At 39.4% G+C, this 18,246-nt stretch overlaps 1 protein-coding gene across 3 annotated transcripts in view; it reads right to left on the bottom strand.

Moving 5' to 3' along the window:
* Positions 1 to 18,246, bottom strand: part of DPP4 (dipeptidyl peptidase 4) — an 85,368-nt gene that overhangs the window by 37,041 nt on the left and 30,081 nt on the right. For all 3 annotated transcript variants that reach the window (XR_004441738.1, XM_033231300.1, XM_033231301.1), the window contains exons 5-10: positions 17,062 to 17,142; positions 10,693 to 10,745; positions 10,510 to 10,582; positions 9,626 to 9,746; positions 6,107 to 6,267; positions 4,476 to 4,588 (exon numbers count right to left, since the gene is read on the bottom strand). Coding sequence is in view for 2 of the 3 variants with exons in the window: in XM_033231300.1 (XP_033087191.1) it covers positions 4,476 to 4,588; positions 6,107 to 6,267; positions 9,626 to 9,746; positions 10,510 to 10,582; positions 10,693 to 10,745; positions 17,062 to 17,142 (602 nt within the window). In the remaining variant the exon portion in view is untranslated. The remainder of the gene's footprint in view (positions 1 to 4,475; positions 4,589 to 6,106; positions 6,268 to 9,625; positions 9,747 to 10,509; positions 10,583 to 10,692; positions 10,746 to 17,061; positions 17,143 to 18,246) is intronic.

The following is an 18,246-nucleotide window of genomic DNA, read 5'->3' as shown; positions in this document are numbered from 1 at the left end:
AATGCTACCAAGAGCAACTGCAACCGTGGAATGATTAATTCAGTGAATCACCCGAGGAAGCGGGCGTACTGCCAGTGCTGGCCGCAGGCTCCATGCCACCCTCTGCTCTGATGGGGAGCCAACCCTCCCAGGTTCGCTGACAAATCCCTCAAGAGAGGAATGGGTGGGATGAGATGAAGCAGATCTGAGTGCTGCAGCACCCGTACACCCGCACAGTCGTAGCATGCCAGTCCTAATGTGCCTCTTGCAGGTGTCACTAGCTTCCAGTTTCTTTTTCTCCTGTGTGACAATCTGAGGCTTTGATGTTGCAGCTTTATAGGCCAGGGTCGTAACAGTTCAGAGAAGACATAGCAAGACTTTGTGTCTATTGTGTCATTCAGGAGCAGAGAGAGAAGGGATGGGGTATGTCATGAGCTGGGTGTGATGAGCCCGAGAGCCATTCAACAGATGTTGGGTGGGATTACTGCAGTAGAACATGCCCTCTCCAATCGTCTAGATTCAGGCCACAACATTTTTGCAGAGAGGAGATAAAAAGGAGGGATTTCTATGCAAGGTCATTTTGAAGTCTATCCATGGTGCTGGCAGCGTGAACCACTATTCTACACACACACAGTCACCTAGATAACTTACTCATCCATTCATCCATCCACCCATCCATCCATCCTCTGCTTATCTATTAATTTATTCTACAAATATTGGTTGGGCATGTGCTATGTCGCAGGCACCTTGCTACACACTGGAGATGCGATTGTAAGATTGGCCTCTACGCCGGGCGCGGTGGCTCAAGCCTGTAATCCCAGCACTTTGGGGGGCCGAGACGGGCGGATCACGAGGTCAGGAGATCGAGACCATCCTGGCTAACACGGTGAAACCCCGTCTCTACTAAAAATACAAAAACTAGCTGGGCGACGTGGCAGGCGCCTGTAGTCCCAGCTACTCGGGAGGCTGAGGCAGGAGAATGGCGTAAACCCGGGAGGCGGAGCTTGCAGTGAGCTGAGATCCGGCCACTGCACTCCAGTCCGGGCGACAGAGCGAGACTCCGCCTCAAAAAAAAAAAAAATAAAAAAAGATTGGCCTCTACCGCATAGAACCTGTCTTACTTCAGTCAACAATGAATGTACTGCTCTAGATAAAAGTTAGGAGATTTATGATTTTACATTATGTGCTGTTTTCCTTCAACTTTTTGAGCTTTCTAGTTCTCAATATGAACAATGAACACAAATTAGCAGCATAACAAATTTAAAGCATAACAAATCTAAACTTTAGCACTAAATCAATGCAGGTAGCAGGGAGACTCACCCTGGTTCAAGTTCAGGCCTTGGTTGTTGGAAACGCAGCCTGGCTGCCCTTTTCATTTGTTATCAGAGAAGCAGAGCTTCCACCCATTTCTGCTAATTCCTAACAAAATCACAAACCAGCCTCATCCTCCTGTGGATTTCACTTGCTGCAGGCTCTGTGGTGAAGGGATATGGCCTAACAGGAAAACTAATGAGGGAAACATGGGCAGAGGAAGGAGGAGAGGCACTGATCCTGGCCAGGCTTCCCACTCCAGGAGCTAGTAAATCACCGGCTAACAGGCTGGGCAGGTTAACTCACCTGGATTTACTTGGCCCTGCTGGATCTTTGCATGAGGCCAGAAAATGGTGCATCATCATGTACTAGTGCATTTTTTCCAGAGGGCATCTAGAGTCTAGTACTAGAAAAACCACAACCTTACCAGTGTTAACAGAGACCAGAGCTATATTTTAAATTCCCTAAAAAACACATTCCTGTGGCATTTCCAAAAAACAATATTCTCTGGTAATATATATTCCACACAAAATCTCCATAGTGAGGCTTAAGTGTGACTTAAAGAACTACTGAGAACAAGAACTTATTGACGAATTTACATAAGGCCAAAAATCCGTCCTGAGAATTGCTTGTTTCTTGAGCCCAGCACTTCACACAGCTGTGCCTTGGAAAGGGATCTCTAAGTGGGAAAGACTTCATCTCTTTGGAGAATAAATGAGACAGCAAAAGCAGAGCACTGAGCACAGTCCCAGCCCATGAGAAGGCCTCAATACATTTTTAACTAAATTATTCAAATATTTTGGTCCAGCAGGCATAGGCCTCGGTCCTTTTCCCAGCTTCCACACTAATTTGCTGTGTGACCTTGAGCAAATGACTTTACCTCTCTCGGTAAAGTGGGAGGTTCTCTCACCTGTGCCTCACAATGGTGTTGTGACTGTGTCCTGGAACCACTCCAGATTCTGTCTAAGCTCCCAGGACTGTTGGGGGAAGGAGGGAGGACAAGGACTAGGCCTGCCAAAACTGAGAAGCAATCTCCCATTTGCTTTCTGGCCATACACTTCTGTATTATATCTCACTTGAACAAAGGTTTCCAGGTCCTTAAAAAGTTTATAAACCATTGATAAGGTCTAAAGCCCCTTCCAGATGGAATCTTTTTCAGAGCAGGTGCTCATAGCTCATCCTCTCTACAGGAAGATATTGGTGACAGACCAAAAGGCAACACCAGGCTCTACTGGTCTTCTCCTGGGAAGCCCTGACTTTTCCATGCTCTGTTTTTTCCACCTCAGTGTCCTTCCTCCTCACTGCGCCCTGCTGGAAGCCAGCCTGCTCAATTTGCACATTCTCCAGGGGGCATTCTTTGGTCCTGGGGTCATGAAAAGCCCATGTTCTTCTCCTCAGAATGCCTCCATTCTATTGCTCATACCTCTCCTATCACTCCTGGGGGCATTTATCTGAATGTTTTCTATCATCTACTGATGATAAGTGCTACAAGGGCACAGGCTTTCTATGGACATTTGGCAGTAAAAAAGAGGCTACCCATCAATGATGATTAAAGAGGTGACTGGGTGGAACCAAAACGTAAACTTTGAAACCTTTGGGTAAATTTTTACTCCATTGGACAAACCCAGAAAATTTTTAAAGAACTTACTAATTGATTTTTCCCCAAATGAATGGGTTACTATAGATATTTCTAACCAAAATAATGTATTACTAACCACAGAGCACAGCCCACAGCCTTCCTGATGTAGTTAATGCAACCCCAGAGAAAATGGATGCTTCCATCCTGCTGTGACGGTGCCTTCGGGAATCTTAGGGCACCAGCCGTAATCACCCAGAGGGAGACACGAAGCAGTGTCTAAAAGCTTGTTCTTTCAAGTCAGAAAGTCAGCTTTGAATACAGATTCCTACTTCATCATTTTCTTAATCTGTAGGCCTCATTTTCTTATCTGTGAACCGGCACACGATGATAGTTGTTGGAAAGACAGAGTGACTTTAAAGAGTCCTAAGATAAAGCATGTGATAATCCCTGTGCCTGGCACATGGTGAGTACTCAATGTATGCTAGTTGTTATTTAAAAACAGCAACAGGCCGGGCACGGTGGCTCTCGCCTGTAATCCCAGCACTTTGGGAGGCCAAGGCAGGTGGATCATGAGGTCAGGAGTTCAACACCAGCCTGACCAACATGGTGAAACCTCGTCTCTACTAAAAATACAGAAATTAGCCGGGCACATACCTATAATCCCAGCTATACTCAGGAGGCTGAGGCAGGAGAATCACTTGAACTCGGGAGATGGAGGTTGCAGTGAGCCGAGATGGCACCACTACACTCCAGCCTGGGCAACAGAGCAAGACTCCATCTCAAAAAAAAAAAAAAAGAAAAGAAAACAGCAACCAGACCAAATAAATAACAGAAATGAGTGAATATGGAGCTATCAGCCAACCATAAATTGTACCCAGTACATTGGTTCCTTTACAGGAAAATAAACAAGGGGCTGAAGGTGCTCCTGGGTGGAATTTCAAACCACTGACATGATTTTAGCAAGTGAAGTCTTGGAGCACAAAATGACCTTGGAGCTCCCTAAACTTAAGCTACAGATTTCCTGTATTTTCTCTAGGCCTTACAAGGCTCTGTGGGACCTGACCTTGTCTGCTCCACTCTCTTGTTCACTGAAAAGGCTCCAGTCACCCCAGCCTCCTTGCAGTTCCTCCAACACCCCAAGCACATCTCCTCTGCACTTGTTCTTCCTCTGCCCCCTGCTATCAGTGGGGATGGAGCCCTCCTCCTCTTCACATCACTGCCACAGGTCATTTTATCCATGAGGCTTCCCTGACCTTCCCTCCAGCCCCATCCGTTTTGCTCTGCTCAGGTTTTCTTCACCACATTTATCACTACTGGCATTTTACACTGTTCTTTGTTTATCTGGTTTTCATCTGTCTCCCTCAATTTGAATGTAGGCTGAATGACACCAGGGACCGGCTGCTCTGTCCATTGTCATCCTCATCTCTAGAGCTGTGCCCAGCCTGAGGACGTGAAGATGCTCAAGAAAGAGTTGCTGAAGGAAAGAATGAATGACTGTCAGTGGGAATGACACAGCTGTGATCCACTCTGCCATTCACTTTTGAAAAGTTCTCCCTAGAAAGTGTAAAACTGTTTACAAGCTAAGCATTCAGGACAAAAGTCTTACCCTATCAACATAGAAGCAGGCGCAGTGATTTGTATGGAAGTTGCTTTGGTGGCTGAGCTGAGAGAGTCTGTATTTACAACAAAGAACTTTACAGTTGGATTCACAGCTCCTGCCTAGGAAAAAACAATCACAGAATTGGTATTGACAAAAAAAAAAATGTAACATCATTGCACACATTTTAAAACAGCACAAAATGTCTGCATTATGGCCATAAAATTATCACAATCAGACACATTCCAACAATTTAATATAAATAAAATGAACATAAGGGAGAGTCATGAAATGCAACCTTTTCATGGTCAGGCAGAAACAGAATACGTGTATATATATATACACACACACAATACACACACTCACACACCGAGTATATATATAAAACCGGAAAGTCCAAAGCACTTCTGTTTAAATAATGAATGTTTATATCTACAATTTATCACTTTGAGAAAGCAAAGATAAACCTATTAAAATCAACTCTATTATTTGCAAATACACCCTGTCTCCCTGAGACCAAAAGTCTTTGACCCCTGTCAGTATGAAGAACACCTTGGGTTCTGCCAAAGACACCAGCCACCAGAAAAATCAGTTTACCTGAGCCAACGATATCAATTAGGAAGCCATCATTTCCACTCTAAATTCAGGTTCACTATGATGGAGCTTTACAAACAATATTATGACTGAAACCTATAAAACCTTTTTAAATATACACATAGATCTTCGATTGACAGATTAGTTAGAAATAATATGATATTTTTAGTGAGAACACTTTATGGAGTTTTTTTGTGTGTGCCAGTTTCGCTCATCAAAAAATAACATTCCACTGAAAACACATCTCCATATTTAGTCTCTGATCCTTTTTTTTTCTTTTAACTTCCTCTGTCTTCCTAAAATGGCAGCTCTTCATAAAGCAAATTGAGTGAGTTGGTAAAAATAAAAATCCCCTTTTCCAAATTTCTTACAGAAAAAACACTTTACTATTAGATTTTCCTGCAGACAATACTGTAGCCATTATTATTACGGTACTAGTGAAGAATCCCTGGTTCCCTTCTAAACTCCATCTTCCCTGGCTTACACTGCTTAACAAGGCTCTTCAATTTTAGTAAACACACAACCCTGAGGGGGAGAACAGCTTTGAAAACCAAGACGTGACACTATTATTCCAAATGTAGGACATGAAAAATTTACATTAGTGCCAAATCTATAATAGAACCACTAAAACTAGTCATGTATTCCGTTAATTAGTAATACAATCTGATATATAACTGAGCTTTGCAACTTCGTCTAGGGCACAATCCAACTTCTACAAATGAGATGAGCTTCTGATTCAATTATAGCCTCCCTTTTCCTCCATTCAAACATTTTCATTCCCCTTATCTCTTTCAAAAGCATTTTCCCCATTTTTTCTGCTTGTCATTCCTCAAAGTTTTTGGAGAAATTACAAAACCTTAAATCACACTCTTTCCTGGGATAATAAAAATACTTTAAAATTGCCAGATGCTGTTGACTTCAGCAAGAGTAATCACAGCAAGCTGTTGAAGAGAGACTGACAATATTTTCATTAGCAGGAAGGGATTAAATGAAACCATTCTCTTCCCATCAAATCATGGAACCACTGTACGAACAGGAGCACAGACCTTTGGATACGGAACCCGTACAGTCTTTGGGTACTGCAGTGACTCATCAGAGTAGAAGGAGTATTCAATAAGTGGGACTTCTGTGTCGTTAAATTGGGCATATGCTAAAAAAGTGCCGTTTGGAGACCACCACAGAGCAGAGTAGGCACTGAAGACTTCCTCTGAAAAAAGACATAAATTGTTCTGTTACAAGAAGTAGCTGATAAATTGGCTTTGGCATTCAAAATATTGTTCTCATTAGCTTTAGTAATTACAGTAGAGTTCAACTAATGAACCACTTTGCATTTGCTGGGCTTCCAAAATCAGAGTAATACAAATGAATAAAAATAAAATCTTCAAGGATATATCTGGATTGTAAAAATAAGTAACCCGTTGGACCATTTTAGAATATTTTAGCATGCAATATTTAATATAAGCTCTACATTTTTTCTTTATCTTATAATCCTCTAAATTTATGCCTCAAAACATACTAAAAGTAAATTTCACACAGGAGGCTGATTCTCCTTTCTAATTTTCAAACAGTCAACATGCCAGCATACTCTCCCCAACTGGGCTCAGTTTGTACTGAGCCCGCAGGGTACTGGTGGGTGGTGTGTAGCTCCAGGCTATCAAACCAATATGGTGCCCAGAGTTTACTACTCTTGGCACAAACAAGGTGTGGGAAGGATGGATTTAGAACGGCAAGGAGCTCCATTGAGACCCCTACTGAGAAACATCTCCTTGCCCAGCCCAGAAACTGAAAACTCCCTTAGATTAACACACTGCTCTGGTATATAGGAGAAGAAGGTCTTATACACGATGGGTAAGAGAAGAGGGTCAAAGAGGGAGGCAAATAAACGACAGGATCTTGCTTTCCAGTACATTGTTGGGCTTCTTCTCAATCTCTGGCAAAGATAGCTCATCCCTATGATTATTATGGCATCTATACATGGGACATTTAATCACTGGCTCTTAATATGTTGAAATCTCCTTCACCAACTGGGAATGGAGGAGTTAAGTAGACTGAGTGGAGACTCCTATATATTCCACAAGTCTCATGTAAGTGTAAATGTAAAAGCAAAAGCATAGAAACTAGAATCTTAGGGTTGGGAAATCATGCATTCTAATCAGTTTTCAGATGCCTGATACCTCCTTACAAGTTATTTCCAAATGCTTTTTTTCAACAAGAATAATAGCAAAAATAATTACTGTAATAAAATGTAATAATAATTATTGTGATGAGCAGCTGACATTCAATGAGTGCTAACTATGCACCAGGTATTGATAAGCAATTGACATCTATCACCTCAGTTAAGGCTCACAATAATCCACTGATAAAGTGAGACAAGCTTGAAGAGGATCAGAAATTTGTCTAGGATCACATGGCTAAGAAATGGTAGAATCAAAAATCAACCAAAATCTCCTTTGACTCATGCTTTTTATCTCCGTGCTATATTGCCCTTTCCTGCCTCTATTTTAGTATTTCCAGTAACAGAAAACCTACTACCGGGTTAAGCAGCCTATTCTTCCTTTGACTGTCTCATATCTGTATCATTGATCTATACACGCTTATGTAGCAATTTAGAATTTACAAAACGTATCAAATTTAGTCTCCACAAATATCTCTGAGTGATGATTTATAGCTCATTGCACAGAGAAGGAAACTGAGGCATGGAGTGATCCAGTGAATTGCCTGAGACAAGAACTAGAACCCAGCCCTTATGACTCCAAGTCATGGTTGCTATTATACTAAGAACTTGTTCATATACTGAGTTGACTTGCTATTATACTAAGAACTTGTTCATATACTGAGTTGACTTATCGTTCTTTGTAACTTTTACCCATTGATTGCAGTCTATAACACAGCTGCAGTTACATAAAATCAATATAATCAGACCAAGATTTTGGTTTTTAGAATTACTTGTAAGTGTAAGTAGCAGGTAGTGATCTTTGTCTTGAATTAGTGGTTATTTGGAATGCAGGACATATTTTTCTGTATTGACAATATAGTAATTTCCTTCTAGGAACTGAAGCTATTAGAGAGGCCCAAGTTGGAACTGTGAAGCTGTTCTGCATGAGAATGGCCTAGTCATGAACATGCAAGAGTCTCCCTCCAGCGATTACCTACTTTAGAAAGAATGAAAGTGTTGGCCAGTTGCGGTGGCTCAAGCCTGTAATCCCAGCATTTTGGGAGGCCGAGACGGGCGGATCACGAGGTTAGGGGATCGAGGCCATCCTGGCTAACATGGTGAAACCCCGTCTCTACTAAAAAATACAAAAAAAAAAAAAAAAAAACTAGCCGGGCGTGGTGGCGGGCGCCTGTAGTCCCAGCTACACGGGAGGCTGAGGCAGGAGAATGGCGTGAACCTGGGAGGCGGAGCTTGCAGTGAGCTGAGATCCGGCCACTGCACTCCAGCCCGGGCCATAGAGCAAGACTCCGTCTCAAAAAAAAAAAAAAGAAAGAAAGAAAGAATGAAAGTGTTAGCTGCCCTCTTATCTTCCACAGGGCCAGCTCTTTCTGAGGGAGGGTCAGAGCTTTGGAAAGAGGCCACTCTTGTCAATGATCCTGGAGACTGGTTTGTACTGTCCAAGGGTTAAAGAATCTCTAAGTAGCTAGTGTTAGTAAATTTCATTGTAAGTTTTAGTCAAGCACTTATTTCTAGGACATGAAAATTTATCTTTCTTTCAATGTGATTTGTTGTTGCTGTTATAATGAGTCAATTAAAGTTGACTTGGACTTGGTAAGAACTACAATTAAGTCATGAAGAAAAACTATTTTTTTAAACTACAAAGAAGAAAAAATAATACAATGAAATATAGTGAGTCTTTCTAATAAATATGAGGAAACCTTGTGAACAGTTTGGAACAGCCCCAGAACGCCTTTTATCTTGGCAAATATAGACATAAAAAATGTTTTTCTAATATTTTCTAAGTTTCTAAAATGTGTTCCTAATAGTTTCTACAACTCTGTATCCTAAAAGGGAGAATATTCCTTTTTAACTTTTTTAGTTTTATTAGTCACTTTTTCCTAAGCCTTTCTAATTGCTTTTTCATTCTTAAAAACAGGAAATCATAATTTGTCCAAGTTCAAATAAATACAAATCCTCTATAAAATAGGCATTTTCTCTCCAACCTGTAGATATTATTTTATCATCTTCTCAATGTGATGGGATTATTTAGCTTTCCTTAGTAACTTCTGGGTTAGATAGGCCTAGTTAGAGAAATATCTGATGTTAATCTGGAGGCTTTTATGTTCCAGCAAAGGCAGAAAAGGTCTATCTACACAGACAAGCCCTTTGTGTCAATAAACCAGAGACAAAAGGAGTATTGTCAGGCAATGAGGACAGAGGAGTGCTAGGAATAGTTAAGTTCTTGGTCTACGAGACACCTGGTGCTGTGAGTTCTAAGAGAAGTTTGATGTCGTTTTAAACAATGCAACTTATTTTGAATCTCATTTAAATTTTCCCATTGCAAAAGAAACACTTAACTATTTTAAAAGCTTATAGATTTTCTGATTTGAAAAAGCTTTAAAGTTTCTACCTTCATAAACCCAGTCAGTTATTCCATTATATATTATATCTTCTTCCCCAGTCGATGTGATTCTGTGACTTGTTAAATTTGGTTCAATTTTAACATAAATGTCATTGTTCCAAACATATGCCTAGAAAGAAAAAACAAGCATTGATATCTATAATAACATGTTATATTTTTATCCTGGAGTTTTAGAAACACTTATCTATTGCAAATGTAAGGATTACCATAGTCAAATGCTCCATTCAAACAGGAAGAGTCATTTACTCCTTCCCTCTCTTTCTTAAATTACAAGTGTACAGCCTATAAACCCAAAATAATCCTAAAACCATTAATAATGTGTTAAAAATAAGAAGCACACAACCATCACTATTTGAATGCTAAAGCATATGTGAAGACCGAGAAGGCTGACCACTTCTACAGGATGATATGTGCTTGTATATTTCTTTATTGGGAGAGTGAGTAGAGGGAAGGCAGTTGCATTCTGGAAGAGAGAAGTTCAACTGCAGACAAACATTAGATCCTCTTGTTAAGATTCTTTTGGACTTCTGACATTCTCCTAGCACTATAGAACCTAAAGGTATATCTATAGTAACACAGAAGAACACAGAACTAGCAGAAAGCAGGTGTGACTCAGAAAATATCTAAGTACAATAGATAACTAGAACTTAAGAGTTCAATATGCATTTTCCCATGAATAAATATTCCCAAGGGATACTTTCAGGAATTATATTTACTTTGTTAAGCTAGTAAAATATTATCTTGGGCAATAACACTATATTCTAGAGTGAAGTATGGACTTCCTAAGATGTCTGCTTTGTATCGGGGTTAGTAACTTCTGCCTATGAAAAATTTAACCAATATTTTTCTGACAACTGGAGAGACTCACTAACCAATTTATGACCCACTGGTGACCATGTGACCCACTGTGTGTTGTTTGGAATCCTCTCTTCTGTAATCAGCTGCCTGGAAAGAAGATGAAAGGAAACATTACCAAAAAGAATAACTCACGTTGGGGTTTCCTTAAAAATATGACAGTAGAAAAGCCTAATAGATTTTATTGGGAAGTCACTGACCTTTTATTTAAATCATAAATGTCATATGAAGCTGTGTAGGAATGCCTCCATTGCTATGAAAGAAAACAGACATTTCAGGCTTCTGTGATTCTTGATAATTTGGCCACTCACTATAGGAGACCAAAATGATAGATTTGGCAATATATGATTGTGTAATTCTCACATGTTATCATATCTTATCATTTCTTCTGAGAATTTTGGGACTCAAAAGTATCCTGGAGATCATCTCATACAAACTCCTCTGGAGTTCATCTACAGCCTAGCTCTGGCACCACCTCCTCCAAGGAGCCTTCCCAGTACCACAGTGCACCAAAAATGTCATTTTGTACAGGCATTATCCCTAGCACTCACCATAGTATGCTAAGTTTGCCTACTTAGAAAAATGTAAATTTTCACTTTTCACCTATCTTATTGGCAAAAGATTTAAAAGATATATGATGCTATTGCTGATGGTGATGTGAAGAAATGTTTAACTTCATACACTGATGATGAAATGTAAAGTGTTGTAAATTTTTTGAAAGCCCCCTGGCAAGACATATTAAAATTAAAATACATGTATCATCAATATTTTAACAGCCATCTCAAAAAGCTAGAGATGAAAGTCAAACTTTCTGTGACTGCAGAAGCATAGGGAAATAAATTTTTTTTAAAAAGGAAATCAAACTAAATACAAAGTAATTAGAAGAAATGGAACAATAAAGGTAAAAGCATTGATAAAGTAGAAAACAAACAATAGAAAAAATCAATGAAGCCAAAACTCAAGTCATTGAAAAGACTAGTAAAATTGCAAATGTAGTAAAACTTAGGGGTAAAACAGCACAAATGACTGGTATCAGAAAGGAAAAATGGGATATCACAACAGACTCCACAGACATTAAAAGATCATAAGAGACTATTATAAACATTTTTTTGCCAATACATTTTAAAAATTAGAGAAAAAGAAAAAATTTCTTAAAAAATAATTTCTCAAAAGTGAGAAAAATTCTGAATAGTCTTACATTTAATAAACAAATTGAATCCAGATATAAGAAGCTTTACATAGAGAAAACTCCAAGGCAAAATACCTTTACCAGCAAACTCCTTGTTATTTATTCAAATGAGTTGAGAATTTATGCCCACACAAAAATCTACACACAAGTGTTTATAGCAGCTTTATTTATAATTGCCAAAACTGGGAGGCAACTAAGATGTCATTCAACAGGTGAGTGAATAAACAAGTTGTAGTAGATCCATACAATGGAACCTCATTTAGAGATAAGAAGAATGAGCTATTAAGCCACAAAAAGACATGGAGGAATCTCAAACACATATTGCTAAGTGAAATAAGCCAATGTGGAAAGGTTACATATTGTACAATTCCAACAATATGAGTTTCTGGAAAAGGTAAAACTATAGAAAGAGTAAAGAAATTGGTGGTTGCTTGGAGTCTGGGGGAAGGAAGAGACGAATAGGGGAATCACAGGGGATTTTTAGCACAGTCAAAGTCATCTGTATAATACTATAATGGTGATACATGTCATTATATGTTTGTTAAGAACCATAGGTTTGTCAGAATCCACCACTATAATGGTAGATACATGACATATATTTGTCAAAACCCACAAAGAGTCAAGCCTAATGTAAACTATGGACTTAAATTGATAATGATATATTAATATTGGCTCATCAGTTATAACAAATGGACCACACTCATGGAAGACATTAATAATAGGGGAAAGTGAGGGAGGGAGGATAAGGGAGTATATGGGAACTCTCTGCTTATTTTCTATAAACCTAAAGCTGTTCTGAAAAATAAAGTGATATTAATTTTAAAAAAATGAATCAGAGCTAACCAGATGACTTGGAAGGAGTTTCACATGGTATCATTGAGTGAGAAATGCAATTTACAAAAAAGTATAGGATTTTATTTTTATAGACCAAGCAATAACTAAAAACATCCTATATATTTTCATAGAGTTATATGAACAAGAAGAAAAATATAAAAATATGTAGAGATATATATTAGACTTTAGAGAGCCAAGTGAAAAAGGGAAAAAATAAGACCGAAGATAAAAATGTATATGATCACATATTTGCATTTATGAAAAATTATGTCTGAATATAGATGCATATATAAATTAAAGATAGTTTCAAATAAGTTACTTGTCTGTATGTCTGCCTTCTCTACCATACTCCTAGAGGTAAGAAATTGTATCTTATTTATCTTTGGATGCTTGGAATCTATTCTAGTGCAAGCCACATAGTGAGTGTTCAAGAAATACACCAAATTAAAGGAAAATTCAAATTGTACCAATGAGGATGAGATGGATGAAGGAGGTATCCCAAGGACACCCAGCTATATAATAGCAGAGCCGAGACACAAAGTCAGAGTTCCTAATCTTAACTGTTTATCACTTCTCACCCTCCTATGCCCTCATGTCAACAAATATTTATTAAGTTCTACTTTTTGCTAGTCATACATTCCGTTCCTGAATTCTGGATTATTTTGACACACCCCATGCCTGTTTCTGGGCAACCTCAAGCAAAATATTCACTAAAGCCAAAAGGTGTGGTACCAGCTAAAAATATTAAGATGGACTGAGATCATTGAGCATGACAAACCATCACGGGTTGTAAAAGAAAACCCACGATGTTCGGTATGTTCACTTCATCTTTTGAAACAGATTCATGATTCTATTTAGTCTATAAACACTGGCAGCTGTCATCTATCAGACATTACTGGATAACACAGGGTCCCTCCCCTGGAGGAGCTTATAGTGGAATGGAGGATATGAAATAGTAAATGACAATAAAAGAATCACGATAGGATGTGCCAAGAGATATAATGGAGGTGGGTGGGAGATGCAGGAATCATAAAATAGGCCTTGGGGAGGCAGAGAGGATTATGGAAAAGAGATTCTTTGGCTGAGGTTAGTGACAGAGGGTGACTGGGAAAGAGTAAAAGAGCATCATAGCAAAGAGAAGCTGAATGCAAAGATAGGAAAGATCACATTTAAGAGCACAAGCTTTGGAGTCTTCTAACCTGGATTCAAGGTTTCACTGTGTAATGTGAAGCAAGCTTCTCTCTAAGCTTCAATTTTCTTTTTAGACAAATGAGGATAATGCCAGCAACAATCTCAGATGCATGAGAATGCATGGGAAGCACTTAGCAGGGTTCTGGAACATTGTCAACATGGAATCGATGACAACTATTATCAGGATTTTCAGAGCACTAGGTAATGAGCGGAGATGCTAGGAGAGCATTCATACCAGACTATGGGGGTACTTATCCACTCACTCACTTGCTTGTTTATTCATTTGTAGCCACAACTTAGAAGTGATAGCACTAACTCAGTCATGGAGAATTCACATAGTAGGATCTAAAAAACACTAAAAGGTAGACCTCCAAGGAAATGTAATCAAATTAGACTTTTATTTTTTCTAGATACGTTTCATAAGAGTCACTTAGTCAAAATATATATGCTGTACAGAAAATTCTATTGGACCCTCTTGAAAGGAAAAAAAAAAAGGAAAAAAAGTTGAAGATATAGATCCCTACTTTCAATAGCTTTATCATTTAGCACTTTGCAATAAAACATGTATTCATTTATCAATGATCTTCAACATCTGCTATGTGGCCCTGTCCTAGGCACAGAGCTGCGGCAGTGAATAAATCACAGGGAAAATGGCACCAAATAAGGCAGGCAACAAATAAGCAAAGAAATCAATGACAAAATATCACAAAATGTTGTGATGAAACTAAAATGAGTTAACGTGACAGAGACTGATTAGTGGGGTGTGGGTGGAAGAGCGTGGCAGCGGGCAATGTTTGACAAAGTGACCCAACAAATATGGACCTGAGTTAATAAAGAGAGAGAAGCATAAGATGATGGAGAAGCTTCCACAAGGAAGCAATAGCAAGTGCTTTGGCCCTTAGATGGGAATGAGGGTGATGCTTGAGAAAAAGAAAGAGCTGTGAACTTACAGGTTCTCAACTCAGCATCATGGACTCTCTGGAGGCCCACAGTTATGCTGATTTAGTTGCTTTAGGGTAGGCCACAGATATGTTTTTTCAAAAGCTCCTCAAGTGTTCCTAAGGTGAAGGTGAGGCAAGAAGCACTGGCCAAGCATGCAGAGTGCAGGAGAAGCGGGTAGGAGATGTGTTCAGTCGGGCAGACTGTGTTCAATCACACAGGACTCAGGATGCCAGGGTTAGAGCTGGTGTTTTATTTTGAGTGTGACGGGAAGCCACTGTAAGTGGCATAGGTGTGGCATAAACTAATTTAGAATTTAAAAGTAGTACTTTGGATACAGTCTGAAGTACAGATGGCAGGGGAAAGGGGACAGAGTGTAAAAAGCAAAAGCCAGTTAAATACACGGGTAAATTCCAGTGACACAACAAATACAAATCTCCACCCCTGGCTGGCCAGCTAAGGGCCACCAGGGGAATACACGCATTAGTGCACATCAAATGGCTTTTGCTGAACGTGGCTATATAGTAACGTGAGCTGGAATTATCTTTCTCTTTCTACCTTACCTTCATATGTTAGTCTTTAACATGGACAACTGTTATTCAGTGGTTCTCAACCCTGGTTGCCATTACAATCACCTATGAGAGTTGAAAATATACTGATGCTCACCAGGCACAGTGGCTTACGCCTGTAATCCTAGCACTTGGGGAAACTGAGGTGGGAGAATTGTTTGAGGACAGGAGTTTGAGACTAGCCTGGGGAACATAGTGAGACCCTATCTCTAAAAAAAAAAAAAAATTGAAAATTAGCAGGGCATAGCAGGGCATGGTGGTGCACAACTGTAGTCTCAGTTACTCAGAAGGCTGAGGTAGGAGGATTAGTCAAGCCCAAAATGTTGAGGCTACAGTGGGCCATGATCGTACCACTGCACTCTAGCCTGAGTGACAGAACGAGACCTTGTCTCAAAAAAAAAAAAAAACAGTACTGATTCTGGCATTACCCCAGAAACTTCTGTTTACTGATCTGGGGATTGAACCTGGACAATGGGAAGTTTTAAAAGTTTCTCAAGTAAATTAAGTGAATGTATTCTATAGATAGCAATAAGAAGCACTTCATTAAACAAACAATAATCCATTAATTGGCAACAGATGTGTTAAAGTTGGTACAAGATTCTGATTCACTTACAGTTAAGTTTAACTGAACATAGAGTCTTCATGTCCGGGAAAGGGAGCCCGACCCAGCAAATCCAGGGTAAATGTTATGAGTGAGAGTCACCATCCTGAGATGGTCAGTGCAGTAGGGAATGGTTTGCTTGGCCTGAGCACAGCAGAGTTGGTGTGTGAGTGTTGGTGTGTCCTCAATATAATTTATCCTACAAAAGAAAGGTCAAGGGTGGGAATCCCCAGCTTTGTATTTTGCTTGCAATATAGGATATCTTTACAAATTTTTAATCTTCACTATATGTCTCAAAACGTCCTATACTTGAACAACTGTTGTCAAATCCATGAGTAACCAAAAAGCTGTCAAAGTTATGGCGATCCACATCCATCCTAAACATGAAGAGCATGTAAGATTAAGCTGTAACTTTTCCTGAACGTGTTAGGATGTGGAGTGGGACTGGGTGACTGGGGGAAGCTGAGTGCTCATGGTGGAATCTTTATGATCTGTGGTGAGGCTGTCCTCCTTAGAATAGTTTGCATATGGTGGGGCCCGAAGGTTGGGAGATGGTCTGGGCCATCTTGTGGAATCTTTTCTGGAGGATGGAAAGTTTAACTCTTTCTTTTTCTTTTTTTTTTTAGAAGGGATCTCACTCTGTCTCCTAGACTGTAACGCAGTGCTTCCAACTCGTGGGCTCAAGCAATCCTCCTGCTTCAGCCTCCTCTTCTAAGTAACTGGGACTATAGGTTACATGCCACCATGCCCAACTTTAACTCTTTTAAAAACATATATTGATGGAGGATCCTACTACACATAAAGCTGTGACAAAGGAAATAAAGGGTTCTGCCATTAGGCGTACAAATCAGACATGTAAACTTATTTTTAAATATGTGTATAAGTAAAAATTTTTATTGACTTACATTATTAGTACATATAAGTACAATATAATATTACCTGTGCTTTTTAGTATTTGAAAGCACTAAAAATGAATTTCTTTTAAAACATTGGACTTGTCTTTAAGAATGAGAATGACTCTGATTCTGAATTAATGAGTTTTAGTGCCCATTACATTACTTAGATATTAATTTTAAGTATCCATACACTTGAAATCGGTTATAACATAGCATATAATCCAATAATCTTGGCTGTTACTTAGATGTTAATTTTAAGTATCCATACACTTGAAATTGGTTATAACATAGCAAATAATCCAATAATCTTGGATTATTTAAATGTTACAGTAAGAAAGCATTTCTTTTACCTTCACATAGTTGTATTCTAAGAGAATAAACTGCCCATCAGGAGATATTGAATAATCATTTATAGAATGTCCAAATTCATCCTGTGAAACAAGAAGAACAAAGAAAAATTGAACAATTCCATTTCATTGCCATCACTGTGCACTTACTTCATAGGGGGTATTGTTCTAGACATGTGGCTTTTGCCTTGGGAGTTCCTAATCTAGCAGAGGTGGCATATTCACCCACACAAATGACCATGATGCCAGGTGGGTGGTGATCAGTGTTAGAAAGCCAGAAAGGGAAGGATTAATCTGAAGAGGAAAGATGCCTGCGAGAGTTAAGATGAGGAAAAGAGAACTTTCTCAACAGTGGGAAGAGCGTGAGCAAAATGCCACGCATGGGAAAGGACGTCATGTTTAGAGACTCCTTAAGGGTCATGTGTAACCTGAATATAGTTTGTGGGGCCGCTGGTGTCAGACAATGGAAGGTGAGAGGACAACAAATTGGAAAAATAGTTGGGACCTAAATATAAGATGTGGAACTAGACCTATGTTTTTGCAAGTGATAGAATCATATCTATCTTTTACAAAGATACTCTGGTGACACAGTGGCTGAAATGAGAGGGAAGGACGGAGGGCTGGTATCAGCCTGGATGTGGGGAGTGCAGAATGCAGATAGGGACACAAGTTAGAGCACTCACTACCACAAGATTAAACGAGGGTTTGAGCAAGGACTGTCCAGTGGAAATGGAAACTGCGATATACCTGACATGCAGAGGGAGAATTGACAGGGTCTGTTGTCACCTACTGTGGGGGATGACATGAGTCAATGATGATTCCGAGGTTTCTAGCTTAAGTGGCTTGCAGGAGAGTTAAGTAACTTTTACCAATACTGGGAACTCATGAAAAAGAATAAGATGCTTTCAGTGTGCTAGGACAGCTGAGAAAAGATAACCAGTTTAGCTTGGGATTTTGAGTTTGAAATCCACATGTAGGAGCCAGCAGTCTATTAGAAATTAAAGTTTAGATCTGGGAGAAGGTTATTGTTAAGTGAGTGTATATGAGAGTCAAGCCAGAGAGGAGGGCAGTAATGCTGTGGGGTTGCATGAAATTCACCAAAGGAGAGCATGCAAAGTGAAGAGGGAGGCAAATGAAGACGGAGCCCCAAGGAACACTTACATTTAAAAATATGGGCAGAGGAAGAGG

This window comes from Trachypithecus francoisi, unplaced genomic scaffold (assembly GCF_009764315.1).
Source record: "Trachypithecus francoisi isolate TF-2019V2 unplaced genomic scaffold, Tfra_2.0 Lachesis_group13, whole genome shotgun sequence".
NCBI classification, from domain to species: domain Eukaryota; kingdom Metazoa; phylum Chordata; class Mammalia; order Primates; family Cercopithecidae; genus Trachypithecus; species Trachypithecus francoisi.
The sequence above is the reverse complement of the archived record's forward strand: the minus strand, read 5'-3'. Positions and strand labels throughout refer to the sequence as shown.